Raw genomic sequence first — 25,741 nt, 5'->3', positions numbered from 1 at the left:
GTTCACTAGCCCCGGATCGAATCCACCCGGCGAATTAACGACGAGGGCCGGTATGCCAGTCAGCCTGGATGGGGTTTTTAGGCGGTTTTCCACATGCCAATAGGTGAAAAACGGGTTGGTCCCCACGTTCCGCCTCAGTTACACGACTCACAGGCATTTTAAAACGTTCTCACTATTTCATGACTTACACTAGACACAAACAGCTGGGGTAAACGTTCCATGCTGTAGGATTCGGGGTGGCCAAAGGAAGGGTATCCAGCCATCCTGTGACACTAACACTGCCAAATCCATAGTAAAAATGCCGACCCCACGTCGAAACGGGACAAAGGGCCGAAGAAAAAAATGACTATTATGAAAAAAAGACCTTCTTAACCAAGTATATTATCCTGACAGACCACCATTCGACTCCGGCGCCCGAGCTTCGGGAACTGCACTTCATCCTGACCTAACAGTAGCCTGTTCGCACCTCATCGTAGGGGTGAGGATCCATCCTTACCAAGGGTAATGTGACGACTGTTGTGTGCAGAGATGGCATTGAGCAATAACACGCGAACATCTTTCGTTGAGTACTCGGTGAATGACAACACCTGCAACACGACCAACGTTCTATTGGATCTTCAATTCGACATAAAATGCGTAGGACATTCTAGGATAAAGAACTGGAGTCCTAACACTGTTACCTTGGAACATTACTGACCTCCGAAAAGGTGTTCACCAACTTTGAGAAGCGCTGCTCAAAGACTTACTACACTCCTTGAGTCATGATACAGGAAGCCATTGTACAACGTCTATTGCCATGCGACGATATGACAAAAATCAAATGGCTCTGAGCACCATGGAAATTAACATCTGACGTCACCAGTCCCCTAGAACTTGGGACTACTAAAACCTAACCAACCTAAGGACATCACACACATCCATGCCCGTGGCAGGATTCGAACCTGCGACAGTAGAGGTCCCGCGGTTCCAGACTGAAGCGCCTAGAACCGCTCGGCCACACCGGCCGGCGATGATATGACATTCTGTGAAGACATTCTGTACGCTACCGACAGCTGACAACACGTTTTTCGACCGATCTGGTAACCGTAACTAACTGCTACCAGAGCTGATGCCGAGCCTCACGCTGTGTCATGGATCATGACAACTCCACAGATGTACATACATGAGAATAGTACCACCAATGTTCGAAACATATTCTCAGTTACAAAGATTTTTTGCTTACAACAGTGTATAAAATGGACAACGTAGTTGGTAAATCAGAAAACCTATTTGAGAGAAATATTGTGTTTCTTCCAGGACGAACTCTCAAAAATGACAATGTTGTATTTCCAGAAACGTATCCATCTTCAGCATGCGTTTTTTGTGTGAGTTCTTGGAGGGGCGAATACAACTAACTCTTTGACCCTCAAAGGTTAACTGTGAAATCTTGAACATCAGTTACAGGATTCCCGACTGTTATTTTCACTGCACCACTCTGTTCTTGGCCAACTGATTCCTGATATTGCCGTTTGGTTTATCACTCGAAGTACATCTGAACATATTTACATACTTTATTGAGAGCGAGCTGGGCAATACATTGTGAAACGATGATTCGAAATAGAGACCATCAGTGTCCAAACCATACATCGACATCCTACTTTACGTTTCACGTGTTTTCGCTGAATTACACTACGTATTTTGTGTAGACTATAGACTACGTTAAATACAACTATGGCAACTTTGCTATCCACTAAATAAAATACTGTATTCCTTTTCATGCTTTATAAATTCCAAACTCGTCTTTTAGATGAGCTCCTCACGCACTTAACGGTCGATAGCTATTTCTGGAGGAAACAACATTATCGCCAGATATTGACAATACCCAGAAGTAGTGATATGTCGATTACCAGCATAAACTGCTGGGATAACATACTCCACACAAGGAAATTATAAATAACTGAAACAATTTCACAAATTTGCTGTAGCTATATTGAAACTTCCTGGCAGATTAAAACGGTATGCCGGACCGACACACAGTTTTAATCTGCCAGGAAGTTTCATATCATCGCACACTCCGCTGCAAAGTGAAATTTTCATTCTGGTAACATGCCCCAGGCTGTGGCTAAGCCATGTCTCCGCAATATCCTTTCTTCCAGAAGTGCTAGTCTTGCAAGTTTCGCAGAAGAGGTTCTGTGAAGTTTGGAAGGTAGGAGACGAGGTACTGGCAGAAGTAAAGCTGTGAGGCTGGGTCGTGAGTCGTGCTTGGAAAGCTCTGTTGGCAGAGCACTTGACCGCGAAAGGCAAAGGACCCGAATTCGTACGTCGGTCCAACACACAGTACTAATCTTCCAGGAAGTTTCATATTGGCGCACATTCCGCTTCAGGGTGAAAATTTCATACTGTAGCTATATTATTTGACACACTGTCATACTGTTTTGCACACATAGAAAGATTCAAATTTTTTTTTTAACAGATTACACGTGCTCCATATGTTCACCCTATTAATTCTGCAGGTATCATCTCGATAATTGTGTTCTTCCTACGTCTGACGTCTGTCAGTTTTCTCAAAAGCGATGTTGCTGCGAGTTCGCTCTTCTCGTAGATTTTTTTGGTACAAGAGACGTAAACCCGCACAAAAGAAACCCGGATTAGGTCAGGAGAGCACGAACATTATCAACCCCACCACAACCGATGAATCGGTTTCTCAATTTCCTGTTTAAGAATTCACGAACATAATGATGGAAGTGGAGTGGAGCATCACGCTGGTGGCAGATGTAATCCGCAATGTCGGTCTCCAGTTGCAGCATGAGCAAATTTTGCGGCATGTCTTGTAACAGTCCTCGCCAGAAGAAATGGTACCATACATTTTAAACTATGGGAGTGGACAGAACACAATAACTTTTAGCGAATTTCAAATGTGTGAGGGTTCCCTGTTTACCACACTCGCACACTGTGCCTGTTCACTGTCCCATTGACAAAAAATCTTCGTTCATCATTGAAGATGACTTTCTCAAAAAATCCATCCTTTTCCACAATCTGTTGCAAGTGTGCCGAAAATTCTGTGTGTCTGACTTAGCTTGTAGTAATTGCATTTGGTAAGGCTTCGGCTTCAGTCGTTTCCTTAAGATCTTCCAAACGGTCAAGTGCGTTATGTTCAGCCCTCTGTTTGCTCTGTTCGTCGACTTCTGTGGGGTACGTGCAGTCAACCGTTCCTTCACTCACTGCAGATCGACTCGTTGATATCCCCTTCGGAGGCATCCTGAAGCTTACCGCGCATACTATTACCAAATGGAGTTGGCAGTTGGTGGATCTTTGCTGAAGCGTCGCTGCACTCTTACAGCAGATTGATGTGAATGTATTTCAAGCACAACATACCCTTTCTCGGCGCGTGTCACTATCTTGGCTAACTGGTCACTGCCGCGCTCTTGTGACAGAAAATGCGGCTGCAACAGTACGCAACTTTTGTGTTTTTCAATATGAGTGCTAAGTTATGTGATACACTGAATTCATGAAATCGTTTCAATCGTTTATGGATAGTAACTTTTTAAATCCTTAATGGACGATTAACGCGTTTCCGATCTCCCGCGCCTTCGTTTCGTTTCTGTATGGTTGTGGCAATCCGAGAACTAGGAAACCAATCTGATTGACAGTTTTGGCATTTGCAGTGTATCACGTAGGATTGTCTACGCTAGTTCTGGACTAATGTCAGTCCTTCTGGAGTATTTATGTATGGATATGCATCCACAAGACAACACAAAAATTTATATTTGCTTGTACATTGTTGTTTCCTACGTCTGTAAACATACGTCGGAGGGCACTGTACGCTGAATGCAAACTTTGTACCAGTATTAGTCACATACCGACCCTTTCCATTTTTATAAATGTCTATATGCTCCGGTATGCACCTCAGATTTGACTTTATTCCCAGCGGAATTTTTCCACAGAATATCTCGAATACCAGTACTCTGACGTCACCTAAGATGGACGATTCCTTGAAGAATATTTATTTAGGCGTAGTGCATCTGCAAAAGAAATCGCACACATGACTGTAACGTTACCATTTTCAGAGCAGGGTATGTATTAAAGACTCAGTGCTTTCATAGCCCATGAGAAAGTTTAACAGAAATTATCGGGAAAATTGTTTGGGAAGCCTTAGAAAGCAGGCATAGTTCTCGCGAAATTGAGAGAACCTGTATTTAAGGAAGATTATGTGACCATTCTGCTGCCACCGTCATATATGTCAGTATCATGACAAGAGAAATTATGACGCGCATAGAGGCATATACACTGCAGCGCCACAGAAAGTCTTATAGGCATTCATATTCAAATACAGAAATACATAAACATGCAGAATAAGGCGATGCGGTTGGAAACGCCTATATCAGACATATGTGTCTGGAGCACGGGTATGGGTATGGGTATGAAGACAACCTCCTGAATCCATATATCCTGTGAGCAGGGGACTGGTCAAGCTGGTGGAGGCTCGGTAATGGTGGGGTGCATTTGGAGTGATACGGGACCCCGGAAACGTCTAGATACGACTGACAAGTGACACGTGCGTAAGCATCCTGTCTGATCACCTGCATCCATTCATGTCCGTTGTCCATTCCGACGGACTCGGGCAATTCCAGCGGGACAATGCGACATCCCACACGTCCGGCATTGCTACAGCGTGGATCCAGGAACACTCTTCTGAGTTTAACCACTTCCCCTGACCACCAAACTCCCCAGACTGAATATTACTGAGCATATCTGGGATGCCTTGCAACGTGCTGTTCAGCAGAGGTTGCATCCCCTCATACTCTTGCGGATTTAAGGACAGTTCTGTTCTGCAGGATTCATGGTATCAATTCCGTCCAGCACAACTTCAGACATTAGTCGAGTCCATGCTATGTCGTGTTGTGGCACTTCTGCGGCCCTACACAATATTAGGCCGGTGTACCAGTTTCTTTGGCTCTTCAGTGTGGGACTGATGACCTAGCAGTTTGGTCCCTTCCTCCCCCCCCCCCCCCCCCCCCTCTTTAAACTAAACAACCAACGTCTTCAGTGTATATAGCAATTTTTTTCTCTCAGTGCGTGACTCGAATGGGAGTTGCTAATAATGGAACCAAGTACCATCCATCATTCACTGTGAAGAGTTATGTGGAGTTTATGTCTAGATCTAGATGTGCTGTAGAATGATTTGCGTTACGGTATATTATGTAATTCCCTTGAAAGCAGCAGTACCCTTCTACAAAATACACTTACAACCAGTAGTAATGCTCATGTATTAGCAACCTTCCGGTTTCCAGGCGCGGCATAGTGCTCGTTGAAAACTAATGTTGACACCAGCGAAATTTTAAAATACGAATGGACTGTGCGCCGCTGAGATATACCGGGCGCTGTGGTGCAGGGCTCTTTCTAGCTCCAAATCTTAGTATATATGTAGTGAAGTTAGCACAGAATTCGAATGAGAATTAGTTTATGAAAGGGAAAGTGTTACAGGTGATCGAACTTGGTAATCGGGTGCTTTTGTAGAACCCCTGCATCAGGAAGCATTTGTGGCAAAGATTTCACAGCAAAACTTAAAAGTTAGTCATGAAGAGGTGTAGGTAGTCTGCAACCAGTGTACAATACTCCTTGGCCATCTCGGTGCCTTGCACGATCTCCCGGACTCATGGATGCCTACGTGAATGTTGCTGAGAGCATTATGGAGGCGCCGCCAGCTTGTCTCCGTCCCTAAGTAGAGGTGTCAAAGCGCTGTTCACCAGCTCTGCGACTGCGCCAACGTCCTGTGCCGATGGTGATGTGCCCATTTCAGCCGTAGTTGCCCCAATGTCGTTAACAATGACACATTCATGGGTCGTCGGCTGCAGAGGCCCATCGTTAGGAGCATTCGGTGCAGTGTGTGTTCAGACACACTTGTACCCAGCCCAGCATTAAAGTCTGAGGTTAGTTTCGCAGCAGTTAGCTGCCCGTGCTGTTCCACCAGCCTGCCCAGCCTACGTCGTCCGACATCGGTAACGACGGTTGGCCGCGCAACCCCACGACGTCTGGACGTTTCACCTTACGATACATTGGTTTCGTCACGTGTTGAAGACATTTACCACAGCACTCCTTGTGCACCTGGCGAGTCGTGCAGTTTCAGAAATGCTCGTGCCGAGCCTTTGGGCCATCACAGTCACTCAAACTCACAAGGGGACCCTCCATACTGTAAATCAGTTTTTTAGTGACGGGTCTTGGTTTTTGAGAAAATCGATTTTGAAGTTCATTGCTTGCTCTGTATACCTGTAACAATAAATATGTTTCGAGCAAGTTAGCGCAACGCAGTGATAAAGGTTCACGGCTACCGCGCTGGAGGTACCGTAACGGTATCACGTTTACCAAATAACCCTGTGACGAAACGCGCCGCTCTTCTTTGGATCTTCTCTATCTCCTCTGTCAACCCGACCTGGTACGGATCCCACACTGATGAGCAATAGTCAAGTATAGGTCGAACGAGCGTTTTGTAAGCCACCTCCTTTGTTGATGGACTACATTTTCTAAGGACTCTCCCAATAAATCTCAACCTGGCACCCGCTTTACCAACAATTAATTTTATATGATCATTCCACTTCAAATCGTTCCGTACGCATACTCCCAGATATTTTACAGAAGTAAAAGTATGGAGATATATCACTGCAAGTACGTCGGTCACGTCATGGGACATACCTAGAACGATTTTTCGATTTATAATCCCCTATTGTCGAATTTATGAAGGAAGAAGGAAGGCAGTTACGAAAATCAGTAGGGCAGAGACATATTTGAAGCGCATCAAAATCCGTGATTTGCAGTATGGAGGGTCCCCTTGTCAGATTCATTGTGCGCCTTCCCTATTCTACAGAGAGGCAGCACGCTCATTGATACTACATGCGCCGTTTGTGTGTCTGATTAGCAGTCACTCCACGCCCTGTGACGGTGTTATCGTCTGGACGGGTTTATATCGATTGTAGGTCGGTGGTCATAAAGTTGTAGTTCATCACCGTAAATATTATAGAGTGAAGTCTCACCGCCTTCTTCTGTCTATATGTGAAGGCTCATCTCATGGACTATTGTTGGGATAGTGATACGGTTTTCGGTAATAGATGACTGATTCACAAGAATGATTCGTGAATTTAATTCATTACCGCTGCGGCAGGCAAGTCATCCTGTCGTAGATACTGAGTGCTCCCCGTGCGAAGCTAGGGTGGGTCGTCAGTAATTCTTGTACAACGGGGAAATTTCAACCTACTTGCCATAGTCCCGGAGGCTGAAGAGATTAAGGCAGATAGTAGGGCAGAGACTCTTGTGGAATTGTTTTAACTGTCTTATCAAAAAATTTACTTGAGGAATTAATCAAATAACCGATGCGTTAGGGCAACGCCTTAGATCAGAGTCGACCACAGTGTGCCCAACTGCATGCAAGCACAGAGTGCTGCACGCATGCCAGTCAGGCTCGGCCTGTCTCGGCTTTGTTCGGCCCTTCTCGGAGGTACTCCGTACAGCGCGACATTTCATTCAGCATTGCGGCGCTGAAGTGTTCGGTCGTCACGGCATTCTTCAGTTCGGCAGAATCGCGGTATCAGCACTTGCTTTCGCCATTTGTTCGTGACATGAAGGAAGCTGACAGGTCCTATGGCTGTTTGCACAAAAAGAGGCAGTCTAATGATACATAGTCACCAATGGATGAATGGGGATGGTAAAAGAGAAGGACGAGAATGCTCAGAATCTGTTTTACAGTCACAAATCGACGTCTACCGCAAATTTGCTGCGGAATGACATTACAACACGATGCAGAAAGTTATTAAAAGATTTAGTTGATGATGAAAGAGAAAAAAAATTACAAGGAGCAACAGATGGGATTCATTGCTCTGTGCTAAATTTGAAGGCATGCAGCGTGTGATGAAACTGGTGGAGCGGGTAGTAAATTTTCTGAAATCGTATGCATTATTAAATCGTTACTTGCAACAGTTTTGATGGAACTGAGTAAGAGCTTGGAGATATATCACTGCAAGTACGTCGGTCACGTCATGGGGCATACCTAGAACGATTTTTCGATTTATAATCCGCTATTGTTGAATTTATGAAGGGAGAAGGAAGGCAGTAATGAAAATCAGAACATCCGGAATGGATTACACAGCTCGCATTTCGAGTAGACTTGACTGCAAACTGCCCACAGTAAGAGATTTCAAGCTGAGAAACGATTTACTTTTGATTTGATGGGGATGCTTTTAAAAAGAAAACTGCATTGTAGACAGAACGAATTCTGACCAAAAAATAAATAAATAAAAACAGTGATTTGAAGAACACATCGTGGCCTTGAAAGAATTGTAACGCTTGGGGACACTGCCACTGTATCTGTTTTCGAGACTGCTGTTTCAGCTGAAAAGGCCCCTGTGCGTGTATAGTTAGAACTGATAGATCGCCACGCAGTTACAGGCACCATGCCACGGATTTGGTGGTCCCTCCCGCCGGAGGTCCGAGTCTGCCTTGTGCATGGGTTTGTGTGTTGCTCTTGGCATAAGGTAGTTTCAGTAGTGCATAAGTCTAGGTGCCGATGATTTCAGCAGTTTGGTCTCTTAGGAATTCGTACACAGACACACACACACACACACACACACACACACACACACACACAGATCTGTAATGTAACTCGAGTTAAGAAGACAAATTCTGTTCCTTTAAAACTGTGTGTGTGTGTGTGTTTTTGGAAATACGGAAGCTCAATGGCAAGGTTATCAGCGCCCTACGTTTAAGTTGTCCAGGAGGTCTACACTGTTTTCCTCTGGGAGAGTTTCCACTTCTCTTTCTCAGGAAGAGTTTACATGTCTCCCTAAGTAGATTGCAAACGTATAAAATATTTAGATGAGTACGAAAGGCGTTTTTGAATCGTGAAACTAAATAAGTACAATTATGTGGCAATGTTAGTGTGAAAATATGTGAGATTGTCTACCTGTCCATATGATAACAGTTTGTACCAGAAAAAAATTATGTCTTGAGCACGCCGAAAATAATTACATAATACTGAAAATTATTTTGTTTGTCATCTGTGTTGTCGAGAAATATGACGTCAAGTCTTAAGGAGTGCGACTGCATTGCCATCTAAATGCGGGGCAGTATGTCGTTTGCCCGTGTTTCCTCTCCTTACGCTAAGGAAGATGGAGTGACGGTGGGGTAAGTGTGCATTCAGGCAAGAGAGAGAGCTATGCACTTGTGCAAGAGCACTGCTCGCATGCCGAATCTTCGGTCATTCCAGTTTACAAACGGGCCAGAACTTTTCGAATCAGTTACATAGAATGGGGAATCAGCGATCGTAAGAGGAAACTACAGGAGTAATTTTTACCGAAGGCATGCAGCTTTACTGTATCGCTTTGACCTAAGTAGAACCGGGGCCCCGCGAGTAGACAACATCCCGTTAGAACTACTGAGAGCCTTGGGAGAGCCAGTCGGATAATACTCTTACACTTGGGGGGCATGATGTATGACACAGGCGAAATACCCTCAGACTTCATGAAGAATATAACAGTTCCCTTTTTCAAAGAAGGCACGTGTTGACAGGTGTGAAAATTACCGAACTATCACTTTAATAAGTCACGGTTGCAAAATACTGACATCAATTCTTTAGAGAAGAATGGAAAAACTGGTAGAAGCCGACTTGGGGAAGATCAGTTTGGATTCTGAAGAAATGTAGGAACGCGTGAGGCAATTCTGACCCTACGACTTCTTGCAGAAGATAGGTTTGTAGACTTAGAGAAAGCTTTTGACAATGTTGACTGGAATAATCTGTTTAAAACTGTAAAGGGGTAAAATACAGGGGGCGTAAGGCTATTTACAACTTTTACAGAAAGCAGAGGGCAGTTATAAGAGTCGAGAGGCATGTAAAGGAAGCAGTGGTTGAGAAGCGAGTGAGACACGGTTGTAGCCTATCGCCGATGACATTCAATCTGTATATTGAGCAAGCAATACAGGAAACATAAGAAAAAGTTGAGTAGGAATTAAAATTCAGGGAGAAGAAATAAGAACTTTTGAGGTTTGCAGATGACATTGTAATTCTTTCAAAGACAGCAAAGAACTTGGACGAGCAGTTGAACGGAATGGACAATGTCTTGAAATGAACATCAGAAAAATCGAAACGGGGATTATGCAATGTTGTCGAATTAAATCGGGTGATGCTGCGGAAATTATATTAGGAAACGAGACACTTAAATTAGTAGATGAATTTTGCTAGTTGGACAGCAAAATAACCGATGATGCTCAAAGGAGAGAGGATTAAACATGTAGACTGGCAATGACAAGAAAAGAGTTTGTAAAGAAGAGAAATTTGTTAACATCGAGTATCGATTTACGTGTCAGGTAGTCTTTACAGAAAGTATTTGATTGGAGTGTAACAACGTCTGGAAATGGAAAGTGGACGATAAACAGCTTAGTCAAGAAGATAGTAGAAGTTTTTGAAATGTGGCGCTACAGAGAAATGCTGAAGAGTAGATCATGTAATTAGTGAGGAGGTATTGATTAGAATTAGGGAAAAATGGAACTGTGACACAACCTGACTGGAAGGAGGGATCCGTTGGTAGGACACAATCCGAGACATCAAGGGCTGACCAATTTAGTATTGGATTGAAGCTTGGGGGGAGGGGGGGGGGGGGGGGGTAAAAATCGTAAAGGGAGGCCAAGAGATGAATACAGTAAGCAGATTCAGATGCATGTAGATTGCGGTAGTTACTCGGAGATGAAAAGGCTTGCAAATCATAGAATAGCATGGAGAGGTGCATCAAATTAGTCTTCGGACTGAAGACCACAACAGCAACAACAACAACAACAAGAAGACCCGTATAACATCAGTGACAATAGGTGTCAACAGGCATGTAAAGAAAGCTAGAGAGATATTCCTGTTTAGTAAATGTGGCAGGAAATAGATTTCAGATTACCTGAGCAAAATCGAACATCTCATCTTCATTTGTTAACAGAACATACCGAATATAAACAAGCAGTGCAGCCATGTTGATACAACCACAAATCCAGCAACGTCATTCACGGTGTGGTCATCGGCACATCCAAACACAGTAGCTCCATTTTGCCATTATCGTGTATGTAAATTACCCCACCTTCAGAGCAGATTCTATAAAACCGACTGCAGATGCATGTAGGGGATGATGGGTCACATGATTCGCTGGTACCAATTCTACACCTCCTGCAGCGCTCGAAATTACTAGCGTGCTCTTGGCAGGGCAACGGCCTTGCCGCAATGGATACACTGGTTCCCGTGAGATCACCGTAGTTAAGCGCTGTCGGGTGTGGCTTGCACTTGGATGGGTGACCAACCAGGCCACCATGCGCTGTTGCCATTTTTCGGGGTGCACTCAGACTGCCGGCCGGTGTGGCTGTGCGGTTTTAGGCGCTTCAGTCTGGAACCGCGTGACCGCTACGGTCACAGGTTCGAATCCTGCCTCGGGCAGTTAGGTTAGTTAGGTTTAAGTAGTTCTAAGTTCTAGGGGGCTGATGACCACAGATGTTAAGTCCCATAGTGCTCAGAGCCATTTAAACTTTTTTTTTTCTCACGCAGTCTCGTGATGCCAATTGAGGAGCTACTCGGCCGAATAGTAGCGGCTCCGGTCAAAGAAAACCATCCTAACGACCGGGAGAGCGGTGTGCTGACAACACGCCCCTCCTATCCGCATCCTCAACTGAGGATGACACGGCCTGATGGTCCCGATGGGTCACTTGTGGCCTGAAGACGGAGGGCTTTTTTTCTTTTAAGGCGGTAACTATTATTCTGCCGACAGAGCTTAGTAAATAAACGTCTTTTCTAGGACTGAACGTTCTCCTGGTGCGAGGGCGGGGCGTGTCTCTCTTTCGGCTAGAGGCGGCGGCTTAGTCAGGGCGGTGCGCTCGCAGCTCGGCGCAGTGATGCGATTAAGGCGGCACGGGGCGGCGCGGGCCCCGTAATCGAGTTCGCTTCCCAGTCGCGACGGAAGGTCTGAGACTCTGAACCACGGGCGCTTCGCTTATCAGCCGTGCGCGCGTCACCAACGGAGGTGGAGCGGCGCAGCTTTCCCACAAGTCAGCAGCGGCTCCTTCTCCAGTGCTACAAGTCACTAGGCTTCTAGGAAGTGACGACTACTATTGCACGGTATGAAGCTCATCCATTCTTCGTAGTCCTTCTGATGGGTAAAGGGGTCGACACAGAAAGGAAATTTCTCTTGGACTGTTAAAAAAAAAAGTAAAGTATATTAGTCTTCAGATATTCATTGGTGCAAACCTGTTGAGCTATTTATCGCATGAGACACGTTGCAGACCGTGAGACTAACGTCTGTATTACTGCATCATAGAAGACTGAAGCTTTTGTGTGGCAAGCATATGTGTAGCATTTTGTCATACTAAATATTACACGTTAATGAAGAAAAGACAGAATACCTGCCCATAAGTAAGAAAACGGGAAAACATGCACCTCTGACTGTAGATGGATTCAATTTCAAAACTGTTGACCACTTCAAGTACCTAGGAAGTATTTTTAGTAATAACAACAGAACAGATATAGAAATAGATGCCCGTTTATCGACAGTAAACAAGACACTTTGTAGTTTCATCAAAATTCTAAGAAAAACATCACTTAGAAGTAACTTCAAGATCCACTTATATCAATCGACCATTATACCTGTGATGTTATACGGATGTGAAACATTAATATTTAAAAAGAAAGATGAAGAAAAACTGTTAATATTCGAAAGAAAAGTACTAAGGAAAATTTTTGGACCTGTATACGACGAAAATATATAGCAGCGTGCCCTCTAGTTCAACTTTGCCATCTTTCTTGGAGACAATTATATTTATGCCACAGCCTCAACCCCATATCGATCGTTATCTCCTACTCCTTCACCTTCATTAGAATCTTTCAGTCTTCGTTCTAAGTGGAAATAATAGCAGTAAAAAACCGAATATTATTTCAGAAACAGTCAGTTTAAAATGGAGACGAAAAGAACCAGTGTAACCGAAAACCGGATGTCTTAGAGATAACCGCCATCCGTAGTTGACATCAGATGAGTGCCTGCCTTAGTCACTGTATGATTCGACTACACAACATCGTACAGGTCTCCAATGCGACCTACAGGTATTTGAGACCTCCACAAGCACTGGCGTGTTGCATAACGTGTGAATGAAGTCTTCGGTGTGTTAACAATACTATCAGACTACATCACATCAACTTTCGTTAGCAGCACCTGACGTCTCAGGTAAAAGTTTTCAGTTGCGCGTCAAGAGAATTACTACAGTATTGCAACATTGGACAGCAAGGAAGGACTACATAACAAGTCTGGTATACGTTCTCTTACTACTATCCACTGTTGCATCTTCTGCCTAGTCTCCCTAAGTCGCCATCGGTTCTGAGAGGCAAGTGCTCTGAGCACCTCTCCCGCAAATGTTAAAAGCAGCTTTAGAAGCAGGTTCCCAGTTCTTCTTTCACGTGAAACTAAGTGGAATACTTTCAATGGGTGATGGATCCGATGAATGTCCTAATCAGGGTAACAGTTGAACTCTCTCAGCATGGAGGTAGGTAAGGGAATCATAGAGGCTACAAGCAAGTCTTGGTATATGTTATTGAAACATACACTACTGGCCATTAAAATTGCTACACCAAGAAGAAATGCAGATGATAAACGGGTATTCATTGGACAAATATATTACTAGAGCTAACATGTGATTACATTTTCACGCAAATTTGGGTGCATAGATCCTGACAAACCAGTACCAAGAACCACAACCTGTGGCCGTAATAACGGCCTTGATACACCTCGGAATTGAGTCAAAAAGAGCTTGGATGGCATGTACAGGTACAGCTGCCCAAGCAGCTTCAACACGATACCACTGTTCATCAAGAGTAGTGACTGGCGTATTGTGACGAGCCAGTTGCTCGGCCACCATTGACCAGACGTTTTCAATTGGTGGCAGATCTGGAGAATGTGCTGGCCAGGGCAGCAGTCAAACATTTTCTCTATCCAGAAAGGCCCGAACAGGACCTTCAACAGGCAGTCGTGCATTACCCTGCTGAAATGTAGGGTTTCGCAGGTATCGAATGATGGGTAGAGCCACGCGTCATAACACATCTGAAATGTAATGTCCACTGTTCAAAGTGCCGTCAATGCGAACAAGAGGTGACCGAGACGTGTAACCAATGGCACCCCATACCATCACGCCGAGTGATACGCCAGTATGACGCCGGGTGATACGCCAGTATGGCGACGACTAATACATGCTCCTAATGTGCGTTCACCGCGATGTCGCCAAACACGGATGCGACCATCATGATGCTGTAAACAGAACCTGGATTCATCCCAATAAATGACGTATTGCCATTCCTGAACCCAGGTTCGTCGTTGAGTACACCACCGCAGGCGCTCCTGTCTGTGATGCAGTGTGAAGGGTAACCCCAGCCATGGTCTCCGAGGTGATGGTTCATGCTACTGCAAACGTCGTCGAACTGTTCGTGCAGATGGTTGTTGTCTTGCAAACGTCCCCATCAGCTGGCTCATGGATCGAGACGTGGCTGCACCATCCGTTACAGCCATGCTGATAAGATGCCTGTCATCTCGACTGCTAGTGATACGAGGTCGTTGGGATCCAGCACGGCGTTCCTTATTACCCTCCTGAACCCACCGATTCCATATTCTGCTAACAGTCATTGAACCTCGAACAACGCGAGCAGCAATGTCGCGATACGATAAACCGCAATCGCGATAGGCTACAATCCGACCTTTATCAAAGTCGGAAACGTGATGGTACGCATTTCTCCTCCTTACACGAGGCATCACAACATAACCAGACATCACCCATTGGTATTTTATGTGATCTCTCAAAGGCCTTTTGACTGTGTAAATCATGGAATTCTTTCAGATAAGCTAAATCATTATGGTTTGAGGGGGGCAGTGCACAAATGGTTTAATTCATACTTAACTGGAAGAATGCAGAAAGCTGAAATAAGTGCTTCATGTAATGTTAATACAACAGCTGATTCCTCAAACTGGGGTCTATCAAGTACGGAGTCCCACAGGGTTCGGTCTTAGGTCCTTTACTGTTCTTGATATACATTAATGACTTACCATTCCATATTGATGAAGATGCAAAGTTAGTTCTTTTTGCTGATGATACAAGTATAGTAATAACATCCAAAAACCAAGAACTAAGTGATGTAATTGTAAATGATGTTTTTCACAAAATTATTAAGTGGTTCTCAGCAAACGGACTCTCTTTAAATTTTGATAAAACGAAGTATATACAGTTCCGTACAGTAAATAGCACAACTCCAGTAATAAATATAGACTTTGAACAGACGTCTGTAGCTAAGGTAGAATTTTCAAAATTTTTAGGTGTGTCCATTGATGAGAGGTTAAACTGGAAGCAACACATTGGTGGTCTGCTGAAACGTCTGAGTTCGGCTACGTATGCTATTAGGGTTATTGCAAATTTTGGTGATAAGAATCTCAGTAAATTAGCTTACTATGCCTACTTTCATTCACTGCTTTCGTATGGTATCATATTCTGGGGTAATTCATCGTTGAGTAGAAAAGTATTCATTGCTCAAAAAAGAGTAATCAGAATAATTGCTGGAGCCCACCCACGGTCATCCTGCAGACATCTATTTAAGGATCTAGGGATCCTCACAGTAACCTCACAGTATATATATTTACTTATGAAATTTGTTGTTAATAATCCAGCCCAGTTCAAGAGTAATAGCAGTGTGCATAGCTATAACACCAGGAGAAAGGATGATCTTCACTATGCAGGGTTAAATCTGACTTTGGCACAGAAGGGGGTAAATTCTTCTGCCACAAAAGTCTTTGGTCACCTACCAAACAGCATCAAAAGCCTGACAGATAGTCAACCAACATTTAAAAATAAATTAAAAGAATTTCTAGATGACAACTCCTTCCACTCATTGGCTGAATTTTTAGATATAAATTAAGGGAGGGGAAAAAAACTAACTTAAGCATTAGTGTCATGCAATATTTTCTGTAATGTAATATCTTGTACAGACATCTTTCTTAAACCTCACACGTTCCACATCATTAGGAAGTGTCGTATTCATGATCCATGGAACAAGTATTAATCTAATCTAAACAACGTTTCACCAGGCAACCCCGGTCAACTGCTGTTTGTGTATGAGAAATCGGTTGGAAACTTTCCTCATGTCAGCACGTTGTAGGTGTCGCCACCGGTGCCAATCTTGTGTGAATCCTCTGAAAAGCTAATCATTTGCATATCACAGCATCTTCTCCCTGTCTGTTAAATTTCACGGCTGTAGCACGTCATCTTCATGGTGTAGCAATTTTAATGGCCAGGTTTACGGAGACCTCGAAGAAGGTGCACATTGACAAGCCTTAACACGTCGGAAGTGAAACGGTCGCTGTTCAAGTCACTGGTTATGCGAACCAGAGGTGATCGAGGGGTTCAGTTTATGAAACTTTATTTGCACATTGCGGCTAAAAACAGACGGATAGTCTCACAACAGTCTCGGGGAACTGTCGGTATGACGGCGTGAAGGCAGTACTCACTTGTAGGGGTCCTGCAGCTCCTCGGTGACGAAGTTGAGGAAGTTCCAGCCGCCGAAGGCGAAGAGCCCCGAGTACAGGGCTAGCACCAGGCTGCCCACGCTGTAGTCACCCGCCATGGGGTTGTCGAAGTACTCAGTGTGGCCTGCGAACACAACAACAAACGGCGCGGTTAGGTACTGATTTCTCACGTGCCTCCTAGTGACACAAGGCACTATGTGCGTTCATAAATATACGGAGTCAACGTTATACGCCTATTGAAAATCAGACTTCGGCTAGCGACCGGGTCATGTGGTATCCACTGATGTAACGTAATTTTGAGACAGTTTGTGGCTAGTGACTATTGTTAAGGTATGCCAGTTTTAAGCAATCTGGTGCCGTGACTACTTAACCCATTATATCCCATCCTATGATTTATCACACGCTTGCTCTTTTCAGGCATATTTGTTTTCAGAAGCTCTTTCTCAACAACTGAAATATTTCTTTTATGTTTTATTGTTAGTTTGAAAGTCCATTGTTGAAACTGACAGTAGGAGTGGAGATCAGGATTGCTTATTTCCTGGTGAAAAACATTTGTTCTAGTGTTATAAACTCTGCTGCTTCTCGTCATGGACAGGCGTTAAGTAATTATAAAATTATGATGTGCAAGTTCATATTTCGCTCATATTATTACAGATTAGTAATCTGAATACTTAAATGCAATACATAAGCACAAATTGGAAAACAGTACATTATCTGCTTTGTTGTGGTACAGCCTTATATCTTTACGTATGAAATATCATACGATGGGTAGTAAGGGGTCATTTTCTCGCAGTTTGTCTGATTTATTTCAGATGTAATTTGGAAAAGGAGAGGGACTTACAGGGGATTCTAAATATCCTGTTCTTGACGGAAGAAGATAATGAAACTTTGTCTGGCATATTTGATACAAGTCAGGAGCCTGAATTTGTACTTATTCAACCAAATGATGGTGAGCACACCGATAAAGATGATGAAGGTTGATGCAAAAGGACAACCTGCGACTGTTCCTGGTTCGAAGATGAAGCCTCTGGGACAAACTGCAGAGATAAGATCAGTAAATACTGACGGCCTTGTTGAAAATGTTACATGTTTATCCGCGCAAGAGGAAAATCCCTGCTGTTCCAAATCACGATCTCGGTTCCGAGATAGGAAAGCAAGACAGTGGATAGAAGAAAGACTAGACTGTTCACAAAAATTTGAAATCTCTTGTGATCCTACACTTGATATAACAAAACATCTCTGCACGCCAAACTACACTTCAACAGATCTTTATCGTAAAGCTTTTGATGCTGATTTGGTTGAGATTCTGACGAGAGAGACAGTAAAATATGCTGCTCAAACGGGACACAGCGTACAAACAAGTCATGATGGCATCTACAGATACATCGCTATTTTACTGTTATCTGGATATTGTAAGGTCATGCATAGACGTATGTACTGGGAGATCGGACCTGACACAAACAATGTCCTTGTTTCGAATTCCTTCTCCAGAAATATGTTTGAACAAAATTCATAGATTCTTCCATGTCAATGATAATGACAGCATTGGAAAAGGAGATAAAGTTTATAAGGGTCTGCCATTAATTTCACATCTAAATAAGAAATTTCAAGACAGCACAGAGCCTCTGGTGTCAATCTTCTCCTGGGATGAGGCCTTGGAGCCTTATAATGGCCATCACTTTGGGAAACAATTTATAAGAGGCAAGCCAATTCGCTATGGTTTCAAATGGTGGTGTTTAGCTACATCTAATATTTCATCAGATTTGTCATTTGTCGTTTATTATTACATGTCTTACTTTATTCACGTAATGCAGTACAGCTATTTTGTTACTATATGGATTTGCCATATATACTTTATGTATAATCCTGCCTCGGGCATGGATGTGTGTGATGTCCTTAAGTTAGTTAGGTTTAAGTAGTTCTAAGTCTAGGGGACTGATGACCTCAGATGTTAAGTCCCATAGTGCTTAGAGTCATTTGAACCATTTGAACTTGGTGTATAAATAAATAACGTAACTTTAAAATATAAATAAAATAAACATTACAATACCTGGAAATTATTATTGTACTTTTTCTTTATTTATTCGTGTAATAATTGATAATCACAAAAAATTCCACTTATTACTTGTGGTAAAATTGTGTAAGGAATTCTACCCCTTACTGCCCATCGTATGATACATCATACCTCAATAACTTTACCCTTTACTGCCCATCGTATGATATATCATACGTTAAAAAAATTATGAATTTAAGGCCATCATCATTAATTAACATTCATAATGTGATTATTATCCCATTTGGGTAGTGGACCTGAAGTTTTATCAAAATCTAAAAAAAAGAATAATTAATTCTGGGGTATAATGGGTTAAAGCGCTGCTATATTGGAGGTACCAAGGGTAGCTTTCACTTTGCCTCCATGAGTACTGAATTCAGTGACTGTCAATGACAACATTGTAATTGTCCTGCTCACGACAGGGGTTGGAACAATAGGACAGTTTACGTTGGTATGCAGGGAACTTACCTTCTGGCATGCTCTGCTCTGAATGCTTGGATTTAGGATGGCCGAGAAGACCCCGTACCCCTAGTATCGGATGCTAATTGATTTGATTTGTCTGAGCAGAGGGACTTACTAGTGTATTAAGTGTCCAGTATATCGATAAGTTTCCCATTATGCTGTAAACACATTTTCATACACCTCCATACGAAATACATTCTCAACAGCATTGTGTAGTTCTTAGTTTGTAGGATAAAGACGTGCGCCTTAATATCTCCCCACAAACAGTTGTCAAGCGTGGTTAGGTCAGGACTCCTTAGTGTCCACTTCGAGGGGGCTGGTGTTGCTAATGAACCACCACCTGTCCACCGTCCTGGAAAGTGTTCTTTTAGGAGCTCCAGCACTGCAAGAGCGTAGTGAGGAGGCATTCCGTCTTGTTGCAACAACATGCGTTCTGTGAGGCCTCTTTCATCAAGAAGAGATATTAACCATGTTTGTAACACTTGTAAATAATCTGCGCCATTCGCAATTCCTAAGAAAAGTGCGGTCCAAGCAAATATGCTGACGTCATCGCTGCCCATATCATTACGTGAGGATTCTCTTTGGCTCAAATGACAATATTTATAGCGCGTGATATGTGATAAATGGCATGTTTATCTGAAAACATGACATTAGACGGTTCACTGCATTTGAAAATTAAGTTAACAAAGCACGGCATGCTAAAACTTGTTCATTTCGGTCTGTATCCGATATCTCATTTACGAACGTCGGTCTAAAAGGTCTGACCTTCAGGTCTTTTTCATTAGATCTAGCACTGTTGGCGTCCATACGCCGAGTTCCAAAGTTCGTTTATGTGTGACCTGATAGGAGATTTTTTAATCGAAGCAGAAACTCCAGCACATGGTTCTTTTCGTTTCTTCTTCCTACCACTCCGTGGCCTGTCTTTAACACTGCCGAAATCAAAAGCACGTCTTTTCCAATACAGTGGAGCCTAGTAAATCTTTCCTGGACTGCTTCCATAATGTGTCTCAGTGCCCGCCCTGTGTGTTGTCGTTCGTGTTCCGACACACTTATCACTCAGCGCTCCCCATTAGTGTAACTATGACTGCTCACATCTGTCATGGCTACAGACTGCGGCTGCCAAAGCATGTAAACATGAATTCCAACAACCGATAAGAAGTGACATAGCCACCTACTTACACAATAACATTTGATACTAAACACTATGATGTGTATCAAATACGCCTGGATTTTGTCAATATATAGACATATTAACAATGGTCCGCTCAAAGTTAAAACGCTTTGTTTTTAAGTATTAGATAATAACAGCAGCTGAGCGGTACAGAAAAAGGAGCGTCTTTTTCAAAGTAGCTGTTTTTCCCCTTACATACATATATAAAGTAATATTCGTTGTTAGTATACTTTAGAGACGTAGCCAGAAATGTTTGCTTCCGCCTGATATATTTAGCATTACTCGGTCCATGTTCCTTCATGATGGGATTGACGGAACACAATACGCGAATGAATCAATAGAACATGAAATGTTGATATGTTGTATAGTCCTCGCCATCTACCGTACGACATCTGTTTCAAACTTCCGCAATATTTTCTTTTCCTCAAATAAAAATAACGGAGGAATTTCGTAGACGGATGGATACGCTACTGGTTAACCACTATACAGAACGCATTTTTAATTCTGTTTCGCCTACTGTGCTGGTGAGAGATTAACCTCCTTGATAAAAACACTACCTTTTACAAATTACACAAAAATCAGTTGTACTGTAGCAGCAATACACCGATCTAGACTCTTAGCCTGACACTGCATATACACTATCTGATCCGATGTATCAGGTCACCCCTAAGTAATGGGGAATTGACCACTAGATGTCACGCGAGCCGTACCGCCGGTACAGTACGAGGCAGAGGGTATTATGTTATTAGTGGGTAAGCAGTAACAGCCGACTTGGTCTGTCAGGAGAGTTCAGTGACTTCGAACGTGGACTTGACACCCATCAGGGACATTTCAGTCCTCCTAAAGCTGCCTAAGTCTATTGTTGGTGATATGACTGTGAAGTGGAAACGCGAATGATTAACCACAGCCAAGCCTAGGCTGATCTGCGCCTCCCAGGTTCTATAAAGCCCTCCAAATCCTCGAACGCCATACACTCCTCTCGCCTTCCGCATCCACCTTCCGTCCCCCACACGCACCCTTACGACCTCATCCCCTTCCCCCACCTTCTCCTTTTCCTTGAACACATCCGCACACTATATATTGTCCACCGCCTCGATCCCCCTCACCCCCTGGTGTCTCCCTTCCTCTCCACCTCCAGCCCATTGCCGCGCCTTTACTGTTGTGTCTCACCCTCTCTCTGTCTCCACACTCTCCACCTCCTTTCCCAACGCAACTTCCAACATCTACCCCTCCACGATGATGAGCTTCTCCCTGCCTACCCTTCCTACCAACTCTAATCCCACCTTCCGCCTGCCTTTTCCTCAGGGCTCCCTCTCCCCCCCTCCCTTCTCCTGAACAGCTTTCCCCTCCTACACCCCCTCCTTTTCCTGTGCTCCCTCCTGTCTTCTCTTCCCTCTTCATCTCCTGCCCCACCTGCCTCCTGCCGCTTGGTGCACACGCTGACGCCCCCTACTCTTTTCATCCCGCCCCCTCCCCTGCTGCACCTTGCTCCCCCTCCTTCTACATCCTCTCAGACCTCTCCTTCAGCAGGTCCCTCCTGGCAGTTTCATTCTTCGTTTTGTGTGCTTCATCTCTCCAAGTGGGTCTAAAGTGTCTTGTTCTGGAGTGTTTTTAATACTGTGGCCAACTTTTAACCTGTGTGTGTGACTTCAGTGCTTTTTGTGTTCTACAAGTCGCCAACTGTGTTTTTTCACTTTGTGTCGACTTTTTTAATTGTCCCCCCATGAACGTCTCCATGTCAGTGTATTTTTACCTCAATTATCTCCCCTTACTGTGTTATTATGTCCCCCACATTTATTGACTTTCTATGAATCATTTTCTTCTTGTATTAGCTGTCACATCACTTGGCTGAAGAGTGGCAGGTTGTCCCACTGACAGCCCTCCTGTGGCTATATGGAGCAGGGGAATGAAATCACAATAACTAAAGAAAAAAACCTAGTCATGTACTGATGGACAATGACTTAGAGCACTGCACAGGGTGGTTGTAAAATTCGCGTGATATCAGCGGAAGGAATCACTCATGATTTCCAACGTGCTATTGGAAGTACAGCTATTACAGTGACTTTCCGTAGGAGGTTACAAAGAACGGAGAATAATAGTGTCGTAGAGGAGCTCCCAATAAGCCACTCCTTTCAGCAGTCACTGCCAAGCGACACTTGCATTAGGGTGAAGAGAGACGAGTGATTTGGAACGGATTGAGTCTGAACAATGGAGAACGTTACCTGCCACTATGGGGGTAGTGCCACCAGTGAAGTATACAGGAGGTAGTGTTACGGGATACAGGTGTGTCTAGTGGTTAGGGAGTGGTGCCATTATCGTGTTTAAGAAAACTGTATACGCACAAGGATATGAACACAGTTTACAACAGTGTGTACTGTGCTCAGTAGTGGAATAGTTCAGAGACGGTAATTGTATCGCCATGACAATGCCCCCTGTCATATACCAGCTTTGCGCACAATACATTCTTGAAGTCAACTGATCTGTTGTTAGTCCTGAATTGAAACCATTGGAACAGTATCAGGAGACTTTTGATCAGATAGTGTAGTTCCATAGAAACGAGAGCAGTACTATTCGATTTGCGGCGAAGTAGGTAGCATATATCGTCAATTGCTTACTTTTCGACTTCCTGATCATTGTTGAGAGTTATATCGATTAAAGAGAAATAAATATCTTGGAGACTATCTCTTGTATTCTAATTTCAAGAGAGGTAAGAAGGTGTTTTCGAGTTCAGTTTTTTCGCTAGCTTCGAAGTGCATCCATCCAGTATTCATAAAATGGTATTGATGTTGTCTAGATCATTAGAAGAAATTATTGCTAAAATGCGGCATCCAACGCACTGTTGCATGCCTTCCTTGTATAGGGCAGTAAAACTGGCAAAATTTTCCAAGTCTCAGAGCAAAGCTATCTCGCTATATTGCGGCAATGTCGACACCAGGTGGCCGCAGTGCAAACATTTTTCTACCGAGACTGGGTTACGGCGAAACATAACATCGGCGTTTCTGGTGAACCAGGCAGCAGACTTCAGCAGAATGTAGTGGGCCAGAGCAGCTAAACACGGTCACGTCATCTTCGTTATGTGACGAAAGAAAGGCTAAGACGAATGCACCCCAAACAGTACCAACAGCTTTTACGAATCAGTTCTGTACTCTGACGAACTGGTTAAGCATGCACGGCAGAACGGAAACAGCTGATACCTTCATAACAGCAAGCCTTTTGCAATCATGACGAATAACGATGGGTAAACATTAGCCATAAGTAAATGTCCATGAATAAAAATACCCCAGCAGTTTAGCACGTACGGCAGTCGATCAGACGGATCGATGGCGTACATGAGGTTCTCACTAAATCCCCTGATTGCAGCGAAATGACGTTTGGCACAAGTCTGTTGTAGATTTCCTGCAAGCTACAGACAACAGCCGCCCTCTTGAACAGATGGCTACCTCGCCATAATCACAAGTCGCAGAGGTCAACATCACACTCTGTCTCTGTCGCAGATGGGAGGACCTACAGGTCTCCCCCCCCCCCCCCCCCCCCACCCATGGATCAAGACACTAACACTCCTGACATTACGGTGGACTGAATAGGGCCTGCCTGGACGGCAAGCCAATATCGTCGAACTTCATGGCTACACGGCAACCGTCATCGCAGTATGGCGTATGATGAAGAAGGGTGGTGAGCGAGCGGGGGTAGCGCACCTTCCAAGTCGCCGCGGCGTCACTCACTGCCGCGGCGTCGCGGTACACCCAGTACCGGGGCCACCGCATGTGCCGAACCTCCAGTGCAGCAACCGGCTGGAACGAAACGTGCGGTGTCAGTTGCCTTGAGTGGGCTGAAGACCGTTTGCGACGCGATTCCTCAGCGGCCATTGACAGACGATGCTAACAACGACTCAGGACGCTACCTGTTTTTTTATGGAAATAAATAACTAATTCTGAATCTTCTTTCACTACATCTACAGGCGACCACTGATCACAACCATCCACCCTGCCTCTTGCAGTATAATAGAAAAAATATTAGAATGATGTGATACAATTACGCGACATTCTCAAGAAGAGTCCTTACACGAATTTGAGAATCCACGAAGAAACGCTCTGTCTGTATCTCATACAAAATGACACGATCCTATTTGCTGGATTTGTGTACTTTATAATATATGTATATTTTATTACAGTTCGATTTACCGTCCGTCTCACCTCAGAACAACTGGCGACGTAAGCTGTAGCGTGCCACGTACAGGGGATAGGCAAAATAATGAGAACACCTGTACTTGCATGGGGATGGTTTATTAATAAGGGGTTGAACCCCGATTTGTACGTAATACAGCTGCGATTCTTCATGGTATACTGGCATATAATCATTGTACAGTCTCCAGTGGAATGTTGCGCCACTCTTCGATCAGAACCTCTTCTAACTCCTGTCGCGACGAGGGAGGCGGAAATCTGCTCCGGGGTCTGCGTTCCAATGCCGCCAACAAGGGTTCGATAATGTTTAAGTGCGAGGACTGTGCTGGCCAACGAAGATCCTGCAGTTCCGTTGCAAGCTCCTCATACGACGATTGTACTGTCCTGGCTGTGTGAATGGGTGCAATGTCGTCCTGAAATATGGCATCATTGAAGGGGAACAACATCATGGGGTGCACCTGATGACCTAGTATGTTCACATAATCATTGGCTGCAACACGGCCTTTGAAAGTAATGATGGAACCAGTAGAATACCATGATATGCCTGTCCACACCATCACGCTTCCATGCTTAACCGTTGGAATCAAGTAATGAGGATTTTAGACTTCTTTTGGCGTTCTCAAGGCGTAAACCCGGCCCGATGTTGAAAAAAAGAAAAACATAAATGTTGACTCGTCGGACCATGCGACGTGTTTCCACCGATCACCCGTCCAGGATTTATGATCGAGACACCATGTTTTACGCTTCTTTGCGTTGGTTGCCGTCACTAATGGTTTCGATATAGCAGCTCGCACATGGATATTCGCTTTATGGCGTTCTTGGCGGACAGTGTCGTTAGATACGGGGTCTCGAAGATGGCTGTTGAGTTCCGCAGCCTCTTTAGCTGCTGTAGTTTTGCGTTATTTTGACACAATTAGTGTTGGCGTACGACGATCTCTGTCATTTAGTTTTGATTTGCGCCCACTATTACGTTTACACGATGACGTCTTTCCATGTTTTGTGTAGGCTGTCATGACTGTTGAAACAGTAGATCTTGAAACATTCAATAAGCTGGCTGTCTTGATTAATCGGGCCTCCACAATCTACCTACTTTGGAACTTTGTTAGGTCTTTCACTGCACGTCGATCTCGACCTCTGAATGCAAATACGAAGTGTGCACTACTCGTAAACAACCTACACCGATCCATAGTTCGTACTGAACACGCACAGTCCAGCGCGAGACGTGTCCTACCTGCGTTGTTGACCGTGAGACACTACCATCCCATTACTACCAATGTTCACATTATTTTGTCTATCCCTGTATATCAAAATGAAGTAAGTAAGGTAAATGTAGCTA

General features: G+C 44.0%; 1 protein-coding gene across 1 annotated transcript in view; it reads right to left on the bottom strand.

Moving 5' to 3' along the window:
- LOC126336963 (large neutral amino acids transporter small subunit 1) overlaps window positions 1-25,741 on the bottom strand; it is a 317,078-nt gene that overhangs the window by 127,911 nt on the left and 163,426 nt on the right. The window contains exon 3 of the mRNA XM_050001164.1: window positions 16,521-16,662. Coding sequence (XP_049857121.1) covers window positions 16,521-16,662 — 142 coding nt within the window. The remainder of the gene's footprint in view (window positions 1-16,520; window positions 16,663-25,741) is intronic.

This window comes from Schistocerca gregaria, chromosome 2, assembly GCF_023897955.1.
Source record: "Schistocerca gregaria isolate iqSchGreg1 chromosome 2, iqSchGreg1.2, whole genome shotgun sequence".
Lineage (NCBI taxonomy): Eukaryota > Metazoa > Arthropoda > Insecta > Orthoptera > Acrididae > Schistocerca > Schistocerca gregaria.
This window is presented reverse-complemented; position numbering and strand designations above follow the sequence as displayed.